Below are 20,492 nucleotides of genomic sequence, written 5' to 3'. Positions count from 1 at the left end.
GTTCTACGATGAATTGAGAATGACTACATTCATCAGGCTCCAAGATGGCAACGTCAACCATGATGTAAATCCCTCAAACCAATAACATTGATCCCCAACTGGAACCCATTTAGGTAAATGCCTCCAAATTGAAGGTGAAACAAAACCAGACGCGCAAGAGAAATGGTTGCCTCGGGCTCCACAGGTGCATCCTTCGGCCCCCGAACACCCGTATCCCCGAGATAAGTCCAAGCATATAAACAGCAACCAAAAAGACCCTGGAATATCCTCTCGGGACAGAACTCAGAGCATCATCGATCTAAATATTCATTTTCCCTATCAGATACCACAATGCCAGTCACCGAAATTGCCCTCCTGCGCCTTAGAGCCGAAGAACCCTCCCCCATAACAAAGACGAATCTCATCCAAGCTCAGCATGCGCAAAGCGAGTACTCAAAGTACCCGGCGCGCTTCTTCCGCCAGATAGAGGACCCCCAATGCTTTTATATCACTGGAGGGTGGGAATCTGTTGCTGTCCATACTGGAGACTGGATTACGTCTGAGACGAATCTGGCGAATCTGGGACGGTTGAAGGATGATGTTGATGTTGAGTGGATGTTTCATTTGGATATGGATGTGAGTAAAGAAGGAAAGGTATAATATGTAGTGTGGACTTGGCTTATTATTTCTAGCCTGCTACCTCTTCTATCCCATTTGACGCACCTGTCATTGCTATAAGCAGGTATTTTGTCGCGGCAAGTAACAAGAATGAATATGAGGCCATGTTCAAAAAAGGGATACCTCACCTTGGAGCGTATACGGCGCCATTCTCATACGCTGGTGGGTGGAGGATTGACAAGGAAGGGGAAGATGAGGAATATGTGCTGTTCAGCGGGTGGAATAAGGTGGAGGATCACTTTGGATTCGCCGAATCGGATGCGTTCAAGGAGTTTGGGGAGATCAGAAAGGTGCTGAAAGGCGCTGAGATTAAACATGTGCGAGTGGAGAAATGGGAGTGATTCATGATTCATTCTGAATAGATACAGGGAGAAAGGTGAATATGTATATTCGGATCCTTGTGGACGACCGAGCGAATAAAATGACATGAATGAAAATATTCAAATGGGTATTTATGGGTCATCTCATCGTCTGTGTCATAAGTAGAAAGCAAAAAAAAAAGCAGTCAACCGATTAAAAATAGAGACAAGAAAAGAACAGAAAGACGAAGAACAACAAAATGCGTTCCATCGCCTGCAATGCATGATCAGAACCCCAAACCCCGGAGCGTATACTCATAATGCAAGTTAAAGCACTTTTGGCTTCATCCATTCTCTTGTTCCAAGGCCTAGGTTGAGGCCGTTACGTTCCCACCACGCGCGTACGCGGACATCGGCACCGGAGACTGCGTCCTCCAGGGCTTCTTCAATGTCGCAGGTTTTAAACTCGACACGAAGACCGCAGTCTTTCCACCATTGTAGAACATGGTCATGGCCGTTCTTGGTTGGACCGACAAGTACTTGATTGTCGAAGATCATTTTTGGGCCCTTCAAACGGTACCAGAAATCAAGCACGTGCACATGGCCATGCGTACTAGCAATCCGAGCAACATTTTCGGCGTGGCTATATGGTATTCCTGATGCATCCCACCATGCTAATGATGCCGTGCGACCAGACTGTGCAGCGAGAAGGACTGACTTTCCAACTTTCATTACAATGGGCCTGTTGCGTGGAGCGTTGGTAGAGGCTGTTTTCCACCAGTCAAGAACTGCAACCCGGCCCTCGGCACTAGCAGATTCGAGCGCTCGTTCGCTGTATCGAAGTGGTAGTCCCGAATGAAGCCACCAGTCTAGAACATGGATGAACCCAGCTCTGGACGCACCATCCATGGCATCAGCCATGTACTCTTTATTGGGAAGTGCAGGGGCATCGCGCCACCAGGTCAAAACGGTGGGATTGCCGTAAATTGCAGATGCACGATAAGGAATGTTAGTGAGACGGGAGGTCGTCCACAAAAGGTCGAGGTGGTTTTCAGTGAGGTAGGACAGGATATCCGTTCGCGAGAATTTCACGATGAGATGACAGGCAAGGTCTGACAAAGGTTTCCAACGAGGAAGTGCGTCAATGCGCTTCTTTATGGCGGCAAAGGAGCCTCGGAGGATTGTGTATTCAAGGGAAGCAGGGGTGGACATTTTCAATAAGTGGCTTTGCCACTCTTGAGGAACAGCAAGATGGGTTGGGATTCCAACGGCTTTGGCGGTTTCCCAATCTCCCAACTGTTCCTCAAAGATATTAAGCCAAATTTCGAACGGAAGGGACTGTGATTTACTTTCGGAAGTTGGCCAGTGAGGCTGCAGATGTTGTAAGGCTGATATGGTGTTGCTGCCAGAATCTGATGATTGGGTCCCTTTTGAAGTTGATTGGGTCGCGGCAGATTTGCCCTTTGCTGAAGATGCAGCAGCCATAGATGCAGCCACCGAGGGTATGTTTAACGTTAGTCGAAGTGTGGTATTTAAGTCTTTCAACCCGTCCCATGGCAAAGTCGTCAAATCCTCAGGCCCGTTTGACTTCCAAAGTACGGGCTTCACGATGTATACCCACGTCCAGTACCGACGGAGCTCGTCTAGCTGTCGGCGAGTCAATGGATTCTCCCATTCTGAGACGGTCATCCCTGGGATGAGAATAACGGGCTTGGTTGAGACCCAGCCACGTAAAAGCGCCAAAGTCAAGGTGTTTGTTAACCCCGCCAGCATAGATCCAAAGGCCCCAGCGTCAATGGGGGCAACAAGCAGCATATCAGCCCACTCGCAGAGCTCAGCAGTCTTTGCTTTAAGCCATTTCCGTGCCCCAGTCTTTTTATCAAACGTTTGTCCATCCACCGTATCCATGTAATGAGGAATCTTGTTCGTGCCAGCCAGCAAAGCCGAGGGTTCGTCGGTAATCAAGCGCAGCTCGATGTATGGGTTCTGAATCAACGACGGAAGTACGGTCTCGGCGAAGGCGCTATCGGTCGATAGGAGTAGCCGGCGACGTCGTGGCGAGGGAGTTACCGTCACGTCGAATGTGGGCGGATCGCAGCTAAGGCGATAGCCATCTTTGTTGCCATATACTGCCTCCTCTCCGTCCACCTCCATTTCACTGGTCCACGGTCCCTTTGTAACCCTGATCGTGTAGATGTTGTAGGTTGACTGATCCGGTCAAAAGCCAACAGCCATACGGCAGTGTGGTTCGATAAGAATGGAGGAAGCGAGGGTCGACACTCGAAATGCGCAAAAAGGTTTCGGTGGTCGGGTATAGGTGCAGCAGTTTTCAAGGTGGCGCATCAAAGGGATTTAAAACGTAGGATCGCCCAGGGCAGTTCTGACGAAAAGCCTGATCGAATGGTCTAAAAACGCTTATCCGGCAGACTCTGTGGTTTAAGGTGGAGATCAGGCAATCGAAGCGGTGACTGGACCCTCATATGCGATGCACGGGAATATTGGTGTAACCTGCAATCTTGGCTTCTATATCCGTCTTGTTTTAAATGAAGCGGTGTAGCTGTGGAGGATATTCTTTTGATCTGATGAACCTTTCCACTCAATCCCCAGCCGCCACGTCTTGCCACTTGGAGGTGTTGGCTAGTAGCTTCAGTTCTGGCTTCAGCTGTGGAGTAGCACCACGATTAAATCAGGCCGAAGACTCCTTTTTCCTGCAGGAAGAACCAGGACTCCCGCCAATCACAAGAAGCACAAAGAGGAACTCGAAGAGACTAGAGTCATTGGCGGTTAGAGGCGGGCAGCCGTGCAGCATCGTATGACGATGATTGGACACTGCAACGCGAAGGCGGTCAACTCTATGATTATGACTAAGAGAATTAGAGTTGCCGCAGACTAAGTTCGATATCTATAGGGAGTAACTATATCTTGCGCTTATTTCATGGTACTCGATATATAACTTATACTTCAAGTCTCATATAAATATGCGTCAAATACCTAGAGTATATGTAATGTTCTTCAATGAGTCCAGTCCCTCAGCGCCGAGAGAGATTGTTGTGCAACTTGTGCTCGCGCATGGCTAGACTAGCCAAGGCTCCCAACACAGTCAACCCCAACAAAGTTAAGAAGACCGCCCGCAGAGAATTCATATACGCATCCAGCACACCTGGGATCCAGTCTTGGGGAAGTTTTCTGATCTCATCGATACTATCTCGCAGCTTTGAAATAAGGTCGGCCGCATGTTTGCGGTCACCAAAGCGAGACCACAACCCAACTTTGAAAGTGTTCTGGAATACGGCCGATGCAATCGTGATTCCAACCGTACTGCCTGTGCTACGGAAAGCATACGATGCCGATGTAACCACCGCATGATGCTCATGATCCACGGCAGAGATAAGAGCAACGAGCGTGATGGTGAGCATACTGCCATACGAGGCTCCGAGTAGGAAGAAGTAGAGGAAAGGGAGCCATGAAGGGGTGGAGAAGTTCAAGGTACAGACCAACCCAACCGCCACCACCTGCAGGGCCATGACAGCACAGTTCAGTAGCCCATATCGACCAGTAGATCGCATGATGAACCCACAGCCCAGGGAGCCAATAGACGTGCCAATTGCTTGCGGAATTAAACGAACTCCGGCGGCAGTGGCCGACATTCCCTGCACCTGGAAGTACAGGGGAAGATAGAACAGCAGGCCAAAGACTGTCATCGTGGTGAACCAGTTCGTCAGACAAGCCGCTGCGACCGTGCGATCCAAAAGGAGTTTCACGGGTATAATGGGCTCCGAGGCAACCCGAGCTTCCACGTAGATAAACAGGGCCAGAAAAACCGCAGAAAGTGGTAAAGATGTAAGAACAATGGGGTGAGTCCATGGCACCTGGTTTCCACCGGTGTTCAAGCCCAGCAGCAGTGTAACAAGCGTCAGCACCAGGGTGATGGCACCAAGGAAGTCAACACGCTTAATCCGGGCCTTGTCCGAATCCTTCACTGGAATGTTGACCTTGAACGCGACCAAAATGCATGAGATCAACAGGAAGGGGATCTGAAGTAAGAATGCCCAGCGCCATCCCAGTGTATCATTGATCCAGCCACCGAACACACCTCCAAGTCCGCTTCCAGCTCCATAGCAGATGTTGCCGATACCTTGCCAGATGCCTCGTTTCCGAAGGGGAACCAGGTCCGATGTCACAAAGGTCGAGATAGCTGTGAGACCACCTCCTCCAATACCCGCGACAACACGGCCAAGGATTATCGTGCCCTCAGTGTTTGCCAGACCGCAGATCAGGTTGCCCAGTGCGAAGAAGATATTCGAGAAAACCAATCCCCAGCGACGCGAATAAATGTCCGTCAGGCGGCCGCTAAGGGGTTGACAAGCAGCATTTGAAATCAGGTATGAAGTGGCCAGCCACGAAAGCAAAGAAAAAGAGTTGAAAGAGGAAGAAATCGGGGCAGAAAGTGTCGCGACAATCGTTGTATCTGCAATAGGGAAAGCTCAGTTAGCCTCGGATGTACATCAACGTGTCTTGTTTTCTTTGGGATCGTAAAACACATACCAAGTGCCGCTAGGAAAACTCCAACCCAAATACTGCCCAGAATAATGATCAATTCCTTGGTGCTGACCTCCTCGGTCGCCGGTGACTCTCCATCAGACGAGCCGGCATTGGCGGGGTCGGCATCGCGCAGAAGAGGCGTTTGCTCCGTCGGAGCTCTCGCAACCTCGTTCTCGTCGATAGCCATGGCGATGGGAACAATTGTGGCCGATCGCCTGCCGGTGAGATTGAGAGGAGATGACGTGCTAGGTAAGAGGTCGGAGAGAAAAGAGCTGGGCGGAGGCCCAACCCGCAGAGCTTATGCGGAGAATTACGTGCGGAGAAATGGCCGCTCCGATACGTTGACCCCATCTCACGCAAGGGTTTATCAACATCAGGAACAATGCATAAAGACGCTTTGCTTAAAATGTATATATACTCCCTTTTCTTTCTGTCGTTTCTTCTTTTTCCACTTTCTTTTTATTTTTTTCCTTTTTTTTACGGCATTTACGGGGCAGCAATGTGGGTCAACCAATTACTTCCATGGCGATCACAGATCGCAGATTCATAGGGCTGGATCCGCCCTTCGCGTAGAGATCAGTATTGAGCGGCCGATTGCAAACACAAGGAATCAAGTTCGTCAGAGAGATTCATGCCTGAATTTACGTTCAATCTTTCTTGAGTTGCATTAAACTATCCTAAGAACATTGGAAGGGTTAAGCCATTCCAACAATGGAGGCCTGAAGACCTTGGTAGGTAATATTTATATGCCGCGGCTGACGTTTCATGAAAAGAGGAGTAGTGATCTGCTCTCACTGTGCCAACAAAGCCCTTACAAGCCTTGGCATGACACAAACCATGTACGTACGTTGTGCGTACGTACACCCCTGACAAACAAGGCTAAATGGGGGCCAGATCCACTTTGATGTGGCTTTGTTCCCCCAACTGGGCCTGTACCAGTGGGCCGACCGTTAAACAGGCAGCACAGTAGCTGACCAGCGCGTCAAATTTGTGACTGCATTTATGATTCAACTCCCTTGGGACGTTGCATTTCTATCGAGGTCGAGGTTACAGCTATCGAGATGCTCATGTATAACCGCCCGAGCCGGCGAGCTATCGTGGGCATTCTGGTCGCTGTCCTCCTGATCAACTTGTACCTATTTGGGCGGGACCGTCTATATACTAGCCTGTGGTTTGGGCCTACAGAGACGCAACTCGACATCTCAGATTCCAATTCCGGTTTAAGAAATCTCGTCACAAGCCTCAAGTCCGGGTTTCACCCTCCAGCTCCATTGTCACTGGCAGCCAGACAGGAAACACTTTTGCGAGACCTTTCTGTGCAATTAAAAGAGCAGAAGCCTCAATGTTCTCCGCCTAGGGTGGATGGACACGTTGATGGAGTCACATTTGATCCCGCAAACTTGAAGCCAAGGCCGGACCATGTCGCCAATGCTGATGAAATACAAGGGCCAATGCAAAAGGCACATGATGAGTTTGTGGCAGCGATCAAAGAGCAGAAAACCCATCCTTATAATAAAGGCGCCAAAGGCATCGTTTCCTCTGCTGGCGGCGAATACCTGCCTACGTTTGTGGCGTCTTTACGCATGATTCGGCGGACAGGATGCGAGTTGCCTGTGGAAGTCTTCCTCAAGGACTGGGTTGAATATGAGCCCTACATCTGTGAAGTTGTGCTACCAAAGCTCAACGCCCAGTGCAAGGTACTCGAAGAGATCATGGACGTGGTTCGTGACGGGCAAGGCAAACCCACCAAGCACATCAAGGTAGAGCACTTCCAGATCAAACCTTTTGCGATGCTGTTGTCATCATTCGAAAACTTCATCTGGATTGATGCCGATTGCGTCCCCCTCCACGACCCCACCGCCCTGCTAGATTCCGACCCTTTTTCTTCGACAGGACTTGTTACATGGCCGGACTTTTGGGCAAACACCGCCTCACCCTTATATTTCAACATATCACGGCAATCAGAGCCTCCTATGACCGCCCGGGCAGCCACCGAGTCCGGGGTGATGCTCATCTCCAAAAGAAAGCATTTCCCGACCCTTCTCCTAGCGGTTTATTACAACTACTACGGCCCGGAGTTTTACTGGCCTTTATTGGGCCAAGGTGCATATGGACAAGGCGACAAAGACACCTTTATACAAGCGGCCAGTGCCCTAGACGCGACTTTCTATACCGTCAGTGAGCCTGTGGCTGCCGTGGAGCGCGATTATGACAACGGAGCATGGACTTTCACCGCAATGGTGCAGGCGGACCCCATAGAAGACTATAAGCTTACTAGTCAAGACATATGGCGTGTTACAAATGCCACCGCTGCAAAGGCTCCACGAGTCTTTTTCCTCCACGCCTCAAGTCCCAAGTTTAACGCTGGACTTGAACTTGCGAAGAAGTCTCGGAGAGGACGACTTTATACTCGACCGGAGGATGTGATCCGGCGCTTTGGATATGACGTTGAGAAGTCATACTGGGAGGAGGCCATGACAGTAGCGTGCGATCTGGAGCATGCTTTTGATTCGTGGAAAAAGAGCTCTGAGCTTTGTGAGGATATGAAAAATCACTGGAACAAGACATTCTCAGACTCCGATGCTGAAATTCCCCAATTCAGCGATGTTTAGTCAAATCTTCAATGTTTTTTACAACATATTGGTGCCTCTCAAACCTCAAAAGGCAATCAGAATGCCCTTGGCGCGCACGGCTACCATCAGGAACGAGATATGGGGACTTTTGGAGCATCCGACACCGAAGAACAGTGGTCCACAGATTTTATTGATCCGACAAAGGTCTACAGTCCTATTACGAGATACAAAGATAGGACAAGTACGTCGGCTGTTGTTATCAGGCTCTATCGGCTTGATCGGCGATATTGCCGCATCCTTATCTCGACTCGACGACGTACAGATAAGCAATAAGATAAGATGAAGGCATGAGCTACAACTTTTAGATTAATTGCACAATAGCAATCCTCCTGTGTACTACAGTTGATCAAACATTATGTCGAAGTTTGACTTAATCGTCACTAATGGCAAGGTGGTCACTGCCGCCGATATCAGGTAAACTTAATATGTTCCGGCTAGTCATATGCCACATGGCTCACATAATTTCATAGCACCTGCTGTATTGGAATCAAAGATGGCAAGATTCGAGCACTGGCAGAAAGCTTTACGACAGATGAACTAGAAGGATCCCGAGTCATAGATGCCGAGTGCGTACTTATCAACACCATCGCGGCACTGATCTAACCGCTGGCAGAGGCGCCTATGTAATGCCAGGTGGCATCGATGCCCATGTGCACCTCTCACAAGACTTGAAGACAGGACCTCATGGGCTAGGTGGTGAATGTGCAGATAACTTTGAGACTGGTTCCAAAAGCGCCGCAGCCGGAGGAACTACCACAATCATTACTTTCGCAACTCAGACTCGAGCAGAAGAAGACAGAAGTCTCATCAATGTTATCACGGCGTATAATGCGCGTGCTGAGGCTACGGGTAGCTATGTTGACTATGGATTTCACATAATCATAGTCCGCAATGATACTGATGTGTTGGAAAAAGAGATGCCAATATTGATGAATGAGTGGGGTGTCAGCAGTTGCAAGCTATTTTTGACTTATGAGACACAGCGCATGACAGATTCTCAATTGTTGGATGTCATGTTTGCAGCTAAGAAGAATTCGATGACTACGGTAAGTATTCCTGTCCTCTGCGTTTAGGATCTAAACTCATATCACAGATGATTCACGCCGAGAACGGTGATATGATCCAATGGCTCACTGGTGAGAAACAATTGGTATGCCATGAAAATTAGTCTAAACTAATACAAAGCCAGACAAGCTTGAGAAAAAGGGGATGGTTGGTTAGTTTTTCGATTTCAGATTGATGAGTTGCATCCCTAACAACTTCAGCTCCGTACTACCATGCTCTATCACGCCCTCCCTTGGTCGAAGGCGAGGCAACAAACAGAGCCATCGCGCTGGCACAGCTGATTCAGAATCCGATTCTCTTTGTCCATGTTGGATCGGCAGTATGTATAACAGAAGCATGAAGAGAAACAACACTGACACAAGTATACAGCTTGGTGCCAGAAATGTTCGCAAGGCGCAAACAATGGGTCTCCCTGTTTATGCAGAGACATGCCCTCAATATTTCCATTTGACCTGGGAGGATCTGGTGAGAGCCCGAATACCCATAGTGAAATTCAATCACTAATGATCTATAGAAACGCTTTCATTCTCCCACCTGCTTCGAAAATAGTAAGATGATCTGCTCGCCTCCGCCACCTCCAGATGCATCGGACCAAGAAGAACTATTTGTGTATGCTCCATTCTGCTAATCATTGTTGAGAATTCGCCCTGCTAAATAGAACAGTGGCCTGGAAAATGGAACTTTCACCATTTACTCATCGGATCACTGCCCTTTCCGATACGACGATCCAAGAGGCAAACCGACCGGCGTGCTTGAAGATGCTGCAAGCATGGAAGGCGAGCATCACTGCACGGGTGATGAGCTACAAAGTCTTCTCAGGCGGAAACAAGGCTCCTTCCGACTGATTCCTAATGGAATTCCTGGTGTTGAGACTCGATTGCCACTTTTGTATACTGGAGCTTTATCTACTGGTCGAATCACCCCACAGAAATTTGTGGAGTTGACATCTACCAACCCCGCGAAATTGGTAAAGCTGGCAATCTTCCTCGCACATGGAGATTTCAAGCTAATTTATCGAAGTATGGACTTTATCCTAGAAAGGGCGCGATTGTGCCTGGTTCTGATGCCGATTTGGTCATTGTAAGTTTTTCCATTGTCTGAAGGATGTTTTAGACTAATCAGATTCAATACAGTGGCATCCAGAAGATTCTTTCAAGGGCTTCGATTTGACAAATTCTATGCTTCACCATAACGCTGACTGTAAGTTGAAAATGATGCCTGACGAGAACTCGTTCGTTTTAATGATTTCTTCCTATTATAAGATACACCTTACGAAGGAATGGAATTTGCTAATTGGCCTCGGTATACCATTCTACGAGGTAAAGTCATATGGGCCGAAGGTGAGATTCGAGGAAAGCCGAGGGATGGGCAATATTTGAAGCGCGGTCCCAGTAAACTGGTCCGAGGAGCTGCTAAGGTGACTCAAGATCCCCGACGTGTCGCGACATGGCTTTATGAGTAATTCTGCAAGGCCCCACTGGTCATAGACAAATATGACCGAAACAATAGTGATGTTCATAGTTTGAATAATGCGCAATATCCATTTCACTTCCTGAAAATGCCCATCGATACACTTGCGGGGAAATAACTCCACCCAAGCCAAGCTGCCCCACCAAGTGCCGCCCATGTAAGCAACCCTTTGGTAACCATGATAGCCTTGATCAGGGCAAAGGTCTTCTTCTCATTCACCCGTGGAAATTCCGAGGCTGGAACATCCTTTCCAAGAAACTCACATAGTGGTTTCCAACCATCCTCAGCCTTAAACTCCAAAATCTCACGTCCTCGTTCCTTGGCCGCCTTTCTAACAGACTCATTATATAGCTCATACATATCTGGCTGAAAGATATCGTCCTGTCCAAACTTCTTCCTACACCATTCCACGATGTACATGTTGAGACGATACCATAATCGATCCGACGTCCAGAGGAATCCGATCAGGTAAAACTTGCGGGTAAAGAAGAAGCCCAAGCTCTCATAGCAGCTCTTGGCCCAAGTCTCGGAATATGGCCTACACCCCAAAACAACTTTGGCGTCGGGGTACATATCCATTAGATCTTCGAGAAAGAAGATCGAGGGCATATCACACACGGCAGAGTAGCCGTCAACGAGCTGGTGGATGGACTTTTGTCGCCGCTGGGTATCTTCCTCTCGGGCTGTGTCAAGTAACAGCTGCATGCGACTCGGGTGAGGGATGATTTGCGCCATGTGTAGACAGGGGTTGAAACCAAGTTCTTCGAAAGCAGCTTGGAGTGATGATGTTGCGGTTCGAGGTAAGCCGGCCCCTATCACTCTGAGTGGGGCTTGTCCTGTGGGAGCGATGCGTGAGTCGGTAACAAAGCGCACCATCTTGATCGTATATTTTCCCAGGTTCCTCAAATAGATCCTCGTGCTTCCAATCTAGGAGTGATTCATTTTTGGGAAAGTAATTTAGGATTGTAGGAAGTGGAATGTGGGGGTATATGAGGCTGATAATCTGACGTCAGCCATAGAAAGTTAACGTAATTCCCTAGCGAGCGGGACACCCCAGCGAGCGGAACACCCCAAAACACATAGTAAATGCCTTTTTATATCTCAGCAACAACGTATATAAATGATATCAAATTTTCCATACTATTTCTATAGGACAATTGTAGTTTGGAAATAGGGTCTGGTATAATTTAATATAGTATTTCATAACATTACCATAAAATACCCCAGGATTTGGCTCTAAAGCTTCAAACATATATACCTAACACAACAACTTACAGAAATTGATTATATCCTGAGAGTAGATTTAGATAGCATAAAGAATATATTTCCATAAGGATATTCGAAGAAAAGCTATGGTTGTTGAAATATTACGTTGTAATTTATCGCATTTACTATGTGTTTTGGGGTGTTCCGCTCGCTGGGGTGTCCCGCTCGCTAGGGATTTACGTTAATCATCTCCTCCTAAAATATATCCCACTCCACGCATTATTTGGCTATATTCAGCAAAATTTAGCGCCTAACCTAGCTCACAGCAAAGAAGATATAGGCCTGTAAGATTCAGAGGAAATGGCCCTTTACTGGTCAGACAGGACAAACACTCTGATTCTTAAACGAACTTTTATCTCCGGAATTAGGGGCAATACAAACAGCTCCTAGTATACCTCTAAGGTCTGAATATTGGGAACCAGAAAATCAAGTTTAAGGCATTACTGGCTAATACTATACAGCCATCTTTGAGACTTTCTTCAAGCCTTGTAGGCATGATGATATCTCACTAATTTTTTCAGCATTGTCTTCTGGCTGATAGTTAATCAGACAAGTTGCCTTAAGGCTTTTTGAGATTGTAGATCGAAGACCTAGTTGGGGGAAAAGGGCCAGCCATTCACGCTCGCGGTCAGTAGCTGTCTAGACAGGATCTGGTCAGCTTTGGCCTTGAGTTCATCCACGTCCCAATTCGCCATCGCAAAACGTCCATTCAGAAATGCAGCTTCCGGACTTGTGAGCCACACCGAGAATTCAGCCGGAAGATTAACTATGACAAATCAATATTAGCAACACACCATTTAGTACCCACTTTTGAGACAAACGTACCTGAATCCATAGGAAGCTTGCTAGGGTCTGCTCCAGAAGCCCGGAAGTTATCAGTCTCTATCATACCCGGATGCAATGCAGCGGCAAATACATTGGGATTCTCAGCAGCCAAAAACTCAATGACTTTGATCAAAGTGAACTTGGAGCTAATATATCCCGAGAGACCAGCCAGCAGTTCAGTTGGGAAGAAGACACCGGCACTGAGTGCAACAATGGCCGAATGGGTTTGGTTGGCGGTGGGGAGGAAGGCATTCGCAGCAATCATAGTTCCCTTGACATTTGTCTATTCGGACATTAGCGTTGACAGAACCATATGTAGTCTTGAAATCAACAGCGACAGCTCAAGCTTGGAAACAGACCTCAAAGTTCTGCCACCACTCGTCCACCGATGCTTCCCTCAAGTGAGCTTTGGGAGAGATATGCCCCGCAGCCAGAATCATAATATCCCACGGGCCTGTGGCAGTCGCGATCTCAGTAATGGCTGCTTCATCTGTGACACTAGCTGGATGAACAGAGCTAATGCAATCAAGTTGCTTTTGCGTGTTTTGAAGTTTCTCCTCGTTGCGCCCAATCAATACGATCTTAGCAGCACCCGCACGAGCAAAGGCCAACGCTGTTGCCTGGCCAATACCACTTCCCTATGACAAGAAAGTCATTAGGTACATTTAAACAACTGGCTGAGATGGTCGCTCGCAGAGGGGCCGAGCGATGTGTTGTTATCTAAGCAGCTACATACCGCGCCAGTAATAATTACTGTTTTGCCCAAGGCGCTCAGCTCGGGCCGTTCCGGAGATATGGCTGCGTACGGCGCATTGTGCCAGACGGAGGTCAATGATGGTAATGGGGGGTTCATGATGGTTCTTGAGCACTGTTTTTGAAAGACAAATCAATTGCAGAGGAGTTATACTTTGGTAGTTTGGGAGACAAAAGGGGAACAAATGCAGGTGAGGGGCATATAGGGGAGCATCTTGGGGGCCAATTTCATTACATTACATTACATCATATCCATATGATCTGGCATATATCGTTTTTCTGTCGCCTTTTATCTACGAGGTATATATGCAAGTACAAGCATTACCGAAAAAGCAGTATATCAGAACTGATCGGTCTCTCTAGATACTTTCAATTTTCCCGGGCTGGACATGATGCCCTGAGGGTCAATCACGGAAGCTCATCCCGATCTTCCTATGTAGGTAATCAGATAACATCAAATATACACGAGCTTTAGGTGGAAAAAGGGCGGTATTCAAGACTTCGCGAAAACTGATCTAGTAAGAAGCCTAGTAATCTCGACCATTGAATACCACTCCATCTATGACTGCAAAGGTAACATAAGGCAGCGATTGCTATTCATCATCAATGTGAGAAAGTGAGGGGTGGTTGAGGTTTAATTGTGAGATAGGTCAGAAACACACATGCGGGACTTTTTCACTTTTCTATCCAAGACAACGACCAACGCTCAAGGTAAGAATCAAGGACGTGATGATTTGTGTTTTCCTCAATATCACCAATATATCTCCTTTGGCATTCCCATCCATCTTTTATCAAAGATTTGCCTCGAGAATCGGACTTTATCTATTTGAACAAGGCTGCCTTATGAGCTCCGAGCCTGTTGAATGTGGTGCTTCTTACATTTACTATACTTCGCCCGGTGGGCTATTCAGGCATTTCCACCAAAAACGGGCCTGAAAAAGCCGAGAGCAAAATTGATGTGGACTCTTTGTAGTCTCTTACTTGTTGCTTGGGAGCCTTGGAGGCCTTGGGTGCCTTGGAAAAGACATTTGCTGGATCTTCGAGGCTGCTTCATATCTACTTGAAGCAACTAGAGCATCTTATTATACCGCTAGGAGAGAGATATAAACTGCCGCAAATTGCTCCATCAAGAATTCAAGAGCGAGATTCCGAAAATTGGCCCTCCAAGTTGTTCCAAAAGGTTGGGAGCTGCAACGATCAAACCGAATTACCGATTACCTTCATCTTCTCCCAGGTTAGCGTGGGATTTCAGAGCGGTTGCTAGCCTGAGGAACATTGAAAATGATCACGGATCCCTCTGATCAATGTACCTCCGATCTACCTAGGCAAAAACGTTGGATCGGCGTCGAAATGCCGACATCAACAGCCATTGCCCAGACCGCACCCCGCATTTGTGGAGACCCCGGATTCCTTGCATCAAACAGGATTTCCCGAGTGTTACGTCCTGATAATTTCCCCTAACCTCATTCCCCACTTTTGTACTCTTCATGTGCATTAGGCTTTAACCATTGCCTCGTTTCTATCCACACGTTGATCTTCTATCCAATCCAATCTCTTGGGTTCACCACAACCCCACCGACCGTCGGGACTACTTCGGGTTTTCGCTATGACCCCTATCCACTATTTACTGTTTCTTTCGATGTAAATACCCGGGAAATTCTTAGCTGTTACTTGCCGATCATCGCCCGTCCACCTCTTTAATTCACCGAGCCGATGTGGTCAGAGGGGTGGATGGGAGCTATATAGCTCGGCCACTCCCGCAGCAAATAATCTCTGTACATGCTTAATTGTGAGGATTAGGCATCATGACTCGTTTTTCTGCACTCTCCCTCCTGGCTTTGGGCTCAATGGCCTTTGCCAGCCAAGACGAATTCCAGGCCAAGTGTGCTCAATTCTCTGATAAGATCAACCTACCCCATGTCCAAGTCAATTTCGCCGAGTATGTTCAGGGAGGAACCAATCTATCCCTGCCAGACAATGCTCCCAGCTGTGGTGCATCGTACCAAACAGTCTCTGCGGATCTCTGTCGAGTTGCAATGGCCGTGAATACGTCCAGCAGTAGTCAAATCACGCTAGAAGCCTGGTTCCCTCGTGAATACACGGGTCGCTTCCTCAGTACTGGAAACGGTGGTCTTTCGGGCTGTATGTCATGAATTGCGGACTCAGCTGGGCTTTCACTAACATCTTCAGGCATTCAATATTATGATCTGGCTTACACTGCCCAGATGGGCTTCGCTACGGTCGGAGCGAACAACGGACACAACGGCACCTCAGGAAAGCCATTTTATCACCATCCAGAAGTGCTGAAGGACTTTGCCTATCGATCTCTTCACACCGGTGTGGTGATCGGAAAGGAATTGACCGACATCTTCTACGATGAAGGATTCAACAAAAGTTATTATCTTGGTTGCTCGACTGGTGGTAGGGAGGGATGGAAATCGATCCAGAAGTATCCCAATGACTTCGATGGTGTCGTCGCAGGTGCCCCAGCTATCAATTTTGTCAATCTGATCTCTTGGAGCGCCCACTTCTACTCCATCCTAGGCTCTTCGACCTCAGATACATTCCTTACCACTGCTGATTGGGAGCTTGTTCATGAGGAGATCCTTCGCCAATGTGACACAATTGATGGGGCTAAAGATGACATTATCGAGGATCCGGATCTCTGTCAGCCAATCCTCGAGACTCTTATTTGCCCCTCAAATGCGAAGAACACCACCAAGTGCCTGAGCAGTGCCCAGGTCCACGCAGCTCAGAAAGTATTCTCCCCCTTGTACGGAGACAAGGGCGAGCTCTTGTACCGAAGAATGCAACCCGGATCCGAGAATCTTGCCGCACCTATCATGTACAACGGCGAACCTTTTGAGTACAGCTTGGACTGGTTCCGGTACGTTGTTTACAACGACCCGTCCTGGAGTGGCAATTTCACCGTGAAAGATGCCGAGGCTGCGTTGGCCCAGAACCCGTATAATATTCAGACCTGGGATGGCGATCTTTCTCCCTTCCAGAAGAACGGTGGCAAGGTCTTGCATTACCATGGTATGATGGATCAGCTCATCAGCTCGGAGGACTCTAAGTGGTACTACTCGCATGTCTCTGAGACAATGAACCTCCCCCCTCTGAACTGGATGAGTTCTATCGCTTCTTCACTATCAGTGGTATGGGTCACTGTGGTGATGGAAATGGTGCTTATGGCATTGGTCAAGGTGTTGATACATACGCCAGTAGTGAGCCGGGTAGCAATGTGCTTATGGCTATGGTCAAGTGGGTTGAGGAAGGTGTTGCACCCGAGACGGTTCGCGGAGCCAAGTTCGAGGATGGAGTTGGTACCCCTGTAGAATACTGGCGCAAGCATTGTCGATGGCCCCGGCGCAATGTGTTCAAGGGCCCAGGAAACTACACAGATGAGAACTCTTGGGAGTGTGTCTAGATCCCTCAAGGTATGAGTTGTGTCATTAACAATTTGAATATGTGAATATACATTCAAATGAACATTTATCTATGCCGATCATCAACTCAACCAGTTTGCCGCTATAATACTTGTTTCTAGCCCGGGCGGAAAGCTTGAAATTTGACTCGCTATGGGAATTGTTGGCAAGATCCTTTGTAAGGTAAGGAAAATCACTAGGCTATTGGCTGATATGAAAGCTGATATGATTGTGCATGGCCCTGATTCCGGGGGAATTGTGTGCAATGGGTTTTCAATGAAATTCCGTTGGATTTTAGTCTTGCATTTACAGCTGATATGGATCAGCAGGTTGCATGTGTAGAGCGTGAGCCTTCTAGAGCTGGGGAGTAGGCGTTCCAATAAAAGAAGGCATTGCGTCAGTGTTTGAAGAGAAAAGGGGAAAGTTTGGGTTTTAGACTGAAAGCTTATAGTGTTTTGGGTGTTGGTTTAGGCTTTATATATTATCGGTCCAATTGGATCATCACACTCATTTCTGAAAAGTACTCAACCTTGAAAGTAGCTTGGTTCTATCATGATTGACGCTCATACCTCAACGATCTATTTATGGAATTAGCGATTGACATGAACACAGCTAGACTGCTTGACATACTGATATTATCGATCGGCAAAATGAGCTCCACTTCGATCTCACCGCCCTAATTAGATCGATCGATTGGAAAGTGCTCTTGTTTTCGATTGCCTCGGGGCAGCTTCTTTCTTCCCTTGAACGCACTTCCAGTATCTTTAGAGACTCATCGCTATTTTTTTCTCCCGAGAATTCGACTTTTTTATTTTTTCCGCAGTTATTCCACCTTTACTGTCCATGACCCACCAGTCCCCAGCCTAGCAACGCTAGTTCTCCGCACGGATCACTCCTCTCAGCCCCCAAACAAAGCTACCCCTCAAAGTCGACTGAGAACCCTTGGATCGTGCTTGCTGCAGGCCCGACTTTTTTTTTACAGACTCAATCGTCCTGTTATACGTGAATCGCGTTCTTATATACTCGGTATGGCAGACATGGACGAATTCGCCCAGACCCGTGGCGCAGACGACCTTTTCGACGACGAGATTATCCCGGTGTCGGCGGAGGAACAGAACGTGCATACAGAAGTAGTCGTGGCTCCAGAGTCAGAGCCTACACCGCCGCAGGAGATTACGCCACCCGAGAAGCAGCCTTCTCCGCGCGCCGAGCCTTCGCAGCGGGGTGACAATTCACAGCGGGGCCGTGGGCGCGGTGGTCAGGCGAAACAGGGGCGCAGTCTCCAAGACTCTAGATGGGCGGACCCGAAAACTGCGGAGAATAATACCCCGCGGAAGAAGAAGACACCTGTGAATGTGGCGGAGCCAAAGGTTACTCCTGCTGCTCCCCCGGCTGAGACGGCAGAGAAGCGACCAGAAACAGAGAAGCCGCAGTCCACCCCGGATGAGGAGAGCAAAAAGGACTCAGCCAATGGCCCGGATGCACAGCGAGTGCCGGCTGTCCGAGGGGATCGCAGCGCAACGGGAGGATTAAGAAAGGTTAGTCCAGTAACCTCCAGGGCTGCGCTGGCTGTATGTACTGGATCTTTATTGACTTTACTAGGCGAAACTCACCGAGGCAGAATTATCCAAGCGCATGGCCGCTGCCAAAGAAAACGCCGCCAAGAAAGCTGCTGCCCATGCACGGGCTGAAGCCGATCAGGCTTCTTTCATGGAGCGTGAGCAAATTGCAGCCAAAAAACGGCGCGAAGAGCTGGCAAGCCGGCGAGTTATGGATAAGGAGCGTGAGCAGAACCGTCAACGTAAGCTCAAGGCCCAAACTGGGCGCGAATGGGACTCCGAGAAACGTGAGGATGACTATAATCCTCGTGGTGGCGGAAGCCAATATCGCCGGGGCATGCATGGTGGTGTGTCTGGGCAGGTGCGGCGAGATTTTGATGGGCCGTCAGAGGAACCTAGCCACATCACCCCTGGCCGGGGGCGAGGACGAGGCGGGCGTGGGGGCCGTGGCCGTGGCCCTTCGCGTGGATCACAGGATCGCTCATCTTCCAAGGACCAATCCGACCGCAAAGATTCTAAGACGCCGGCCGTTAATGATGAAGCCGACTTCCCATCTCTCCCTGCAGGCAAGGTACCTGTCAAGTCGGAGAAAACTACGGACGCCAATGCGCCAGCGCCGGCACCCGTTAAACCACCCCCGTCAATGGAAACACTCGAGTCCACAATGTCACCTGTGACTGGAAGCTGGGCTGATCAATTTGATGAATGATGATTTACTTTGGACAAGTGCGTTGTATTTTATTTTGGGCTTGCTTGGCCCTTTGATGACTTTCTTTTGTTTTCAATTGCTCACGACGCGAAAAAAAAATCCTTGTCTACACATTGTTGCAATTCGATACATACCCTCATGCATGGTCCACATGGTCCCACATGCTGTTAATGAACGCTGCATCTGAAATATAGCCGCCTGAGATATATCCTTTGCTTTTTCGAGCTTGTAGATACTGTCTTAGTTTTGTGGAATTTCATATACTCCCGACAGTCTTCCAACGATACGTCGTTAGGGCAACTTCTCGATCCCATTTACACAAGCGCAAGGTTAGAAGCCAAGTAATATAGAACTTTTCTTTATTTTGCTCATCAGTCTGAATTCACTGGCTGATACAAATGTCTGACACGCCCGAGCGGAGACTTAATGCAAAAGCAAATTTCGGTGCAAAGGACCTTCAATTTAGATCAAGTTTCACCAAGGTCATATATTTCTACTCACATGCGGACAATTACTCCGTCCTCCGCCGAAGAACATCTCTCCACTCCACCTACAGCATGACAGGGTGTGGCGCAAAAGCCACGATATTAGCCCGTGCCTGGTGCCTTGTTGGTTCACTGGGCCTCCAGGGCTGTGTGCGACGCGTCCAAACCTTGTAGTTCGTCAACATGTCAGATTCCAACAACCCGTTCAAATTGAGAGAGTTCAGTGATCGATAACACTTTTGAAACCAGCAAGCATTTACTTGGCATCCTTGAACACTCAAGTGGATACGATCTGTGACAAAGCCTCAAATTTCCGATCGTTCTGCGCCGGAATGCGTGGAAAATAGCCGATTTACTGCTTGCTGAACGTGGCCTGAGCCTGGAACCGCGGTCGTCAAGGGGCCGCAAGCTCCACTTTCCGCAACATTCCGTAACAAATTTAGGGTCGTGACGCGGACTCCCCAGTTTTGATAACCTTTTCTGCACTTAGCCTTTGCAGATCCCAGGCCAAGTCGGCCTTGTTTTTAACCGATTCGCGTCCTCTGCACCAATCTCGAACCATAGTCTAATTTCTATCAGGCATTGACTCCACTACTGCCTGCTAGAGTCCATTATTGGTTCCAAGTTTCCACTCATTCAACCACTTACCTCATAATCAGGCACTTTATTGCTCCTGACGAAAATGATGCTCTCACTGCCGAAGACGTTGTGCACCCTGAACGCGCAAATGCCGTTCAATTTCCCTGTTCTATTCCAAACTCATGGTTGAAAATCCGGGCCGTGCCTGGAAGGAGATGACGA

The 20,492-nt window shown here is 48.3% G+C and overlaps 9 protein-coding genes across 9 annotated transcripts; 5 read left to right on the top strand and 4 right to left on the bottom strand.

Moving 5' to 3' along the window:
* Positions 1 to 319: 319 nt before the first annotated feature.
* N7503_010483 (uncharacterized protein) lies at positions 320 to 998 on the top strand (the record flags this gene model as incomplete). Its single annotated transcript, XM_057070029.1, has 2 exons — positions 320 to 615; positions 672 to 998. The coding sequence occupies exons 1-2, from the start codon at positions 331 to 333 to the stop codon at positions 996 to 998; spliced, it is 612 nt and encodes a 203-aa protein (XP_056916640.1). The 5' UTR covers positions 320 to 330.
* A 285-nt stretch (positions 999 to 1,283) lies between these two features.
* Positions 1,284 to 3,110, bottom strand: N7503_010482 (uncharacterized protein; the record flags this gene model as incomplete). Its single annotated transcript, XM_057070028.1, has 1 exon — positions 1,284 to 3,110. One exon carries the CDS (start codon positions 3,108 to 3,110, stop codon positions 1,284 to 1,286), a length of 1,827 nt encoding a protein of 608 aa, XP_056916639.1.
* An 875-nt stretch (positions 3,111 to 3,985) lies between these two features.
* Positions 3,986 to 5,685, bottom strand: N7503_010481 (MDR family MFS transporter; the record flags this gene model as incomplete). The annotated part of the gene is made up of 2 exons (XM_057070027.1): positions 3,986 to 5,424; positions 5,502 to 5,685. The coding sequence occupies 2 exons, from the start codon at positions 5,683 to 5,685 to the stop codon at positions 3,986 to 3,988; spliced, it is 1,623 nt and encodes a 540-aa protein (XP_056916638.1).
* Positions 5,686 to 6,559: 874 nt separating this feature from the next.
* On the top strand, positions 6,560 to 8,110 carry N7503_010480 (alpha-mannosyltransferase; the record flags this gene model as incomplete). Its single annotated transcript, XM_057070026.1, has 1 exon — positions 6,560 to 8,110. One exon carries the CDS (start codon positions 6,560 to 6,562, stop codon positions 8,108 to 8,110), a length of 1,551 nt encoding a protein of 516 aa, XP_056916637.1.
* Positions 8,111 to 8,486: 376 nt separating this feature from the next.
* On the top strand, positions 8,487 to 10,658 carry N7503_010479 (uncharacterized protein; the record flags this gene model as incomplete). Its single annotated transcript, XM_057070025.1, has 12 exons — positions 8,487 to 8,545; positions 8,602 to 8,697; positions 8,745 to 9,177; positions 9,225 to 9,267; positions 9,321 to 9,347; positions 9,397 to 9,515; positions 9,566 to 9,661; positions 9,711 to 9,805; positions 9,860 to 10,163; positions 10,217 to 10,276; positions 10,330 to 10,396; positions 10,459 to 10,658. The coding sequence occupies 12 exons, from the start codon at positions 8,487 to 8,489 to the stop codon at positions 10,656 to 10,658; spliced, it is 1,599 nt and encodes a 532-aa protein (XP_056916636.1).
* An 83-nt stretch (positions 10,659 to 10,741) lies between these two features.
* On the bottom strand, positions 10,742 to 11,542 carry N7503_010478 (sulfotransferase family protein; the record flags this gene model as incomplete). The annotated part of the gene is made up of 1 exon (XM_057070024.1): positions 10,742 to 11,542. The coding sequence occupies one exon, from the start codon at positions 11,540 to 11,542 to the stop codon at positions 10,742 to 10,744; it is 801 nt and encodes a 266-aa protein (XP_056916635.1).
* Positions 11,543 to 12,522: 980 nt separating this feature from the next.
* Positions 12,523 to 13,610, bottom strand: N7503_010477 (SDR family NAD(P)-dependent oxidoreductase; the record flags this gene model as incomplete). The annotated part of the gene is made up of 4 exons (XM_057070023.1): positions 12,523 to 12,698; positions 12,758 to 13,040; positions 13,117 to 13,395; positions 13,494 to 13,610. 4 exons carry the CDS (start codon positions 13,608 to 13,610, stop codon positions 12,523 to 12,525), a joined length of 855 nt encoding a protein of 284 aa, XP_056916634.1.
* Positions 13,611 to 15,315: 1,705 nt separating this feature from the next.
* Positions 15,316 to 16,940, top strand: faeB-2 (putative feruloyl esterase; the record flags this gene model as incomplete). Its single annotated transcript, XM_057070022.1, has 3 exons — positions 15,316 to 15,652; positions 15,701 to 16,549; positions 16,612 to 16,940. The coding sequence occupies 3 exons, from the start codon at positions 15,316 to 15,318 to the stop codon at positions 16,938 to 16,940; spliced, it is 1,515 nt and encodes a 504-aa protein (XP_056916633.1).
* Positions 16,941 to 17,966: 1,026 nt separating this feature from the next.
* N7503_010475 (uncharacterized protein) lies at positions 17,967 to 19,206 on the top strand (the record flags this gene model as incomplete). Its single annotated transcript, XM_057070021.1, has 2 exons — positions 17,967 to 18,476; positions 18,541 to 19,206. 2 exons carry the CDS (start codon positions 17,967 to 17,969, stop codon positions 19,204 to 19,206), a joined length of 1,176 nt encoding a protein of 391 aa, XP_056916632.1.
* Between the last annotated feature and the right edge of the window lie 1,286 nt (positions 19,207 to 20,492).

This window comes from Penicillium pulvis (assembly GCF_028828015.1).
Source record: "Penicillium pulvis strain IBT 33274 chromosome Unknown scaffold_8_segment0_segment0, whole genome shotgun sequence".
NCBI lineage: Eukaryota > Fungi > Ascomycota > Eurotiomycetes > Eurotiales > Aspergillaceae > Penicillium > Penicillium pulvis.
Note: the sequence above shows the minus strand (reverse complement) of the source record. Positions and strands in the feature narration are given on the sequence as shown.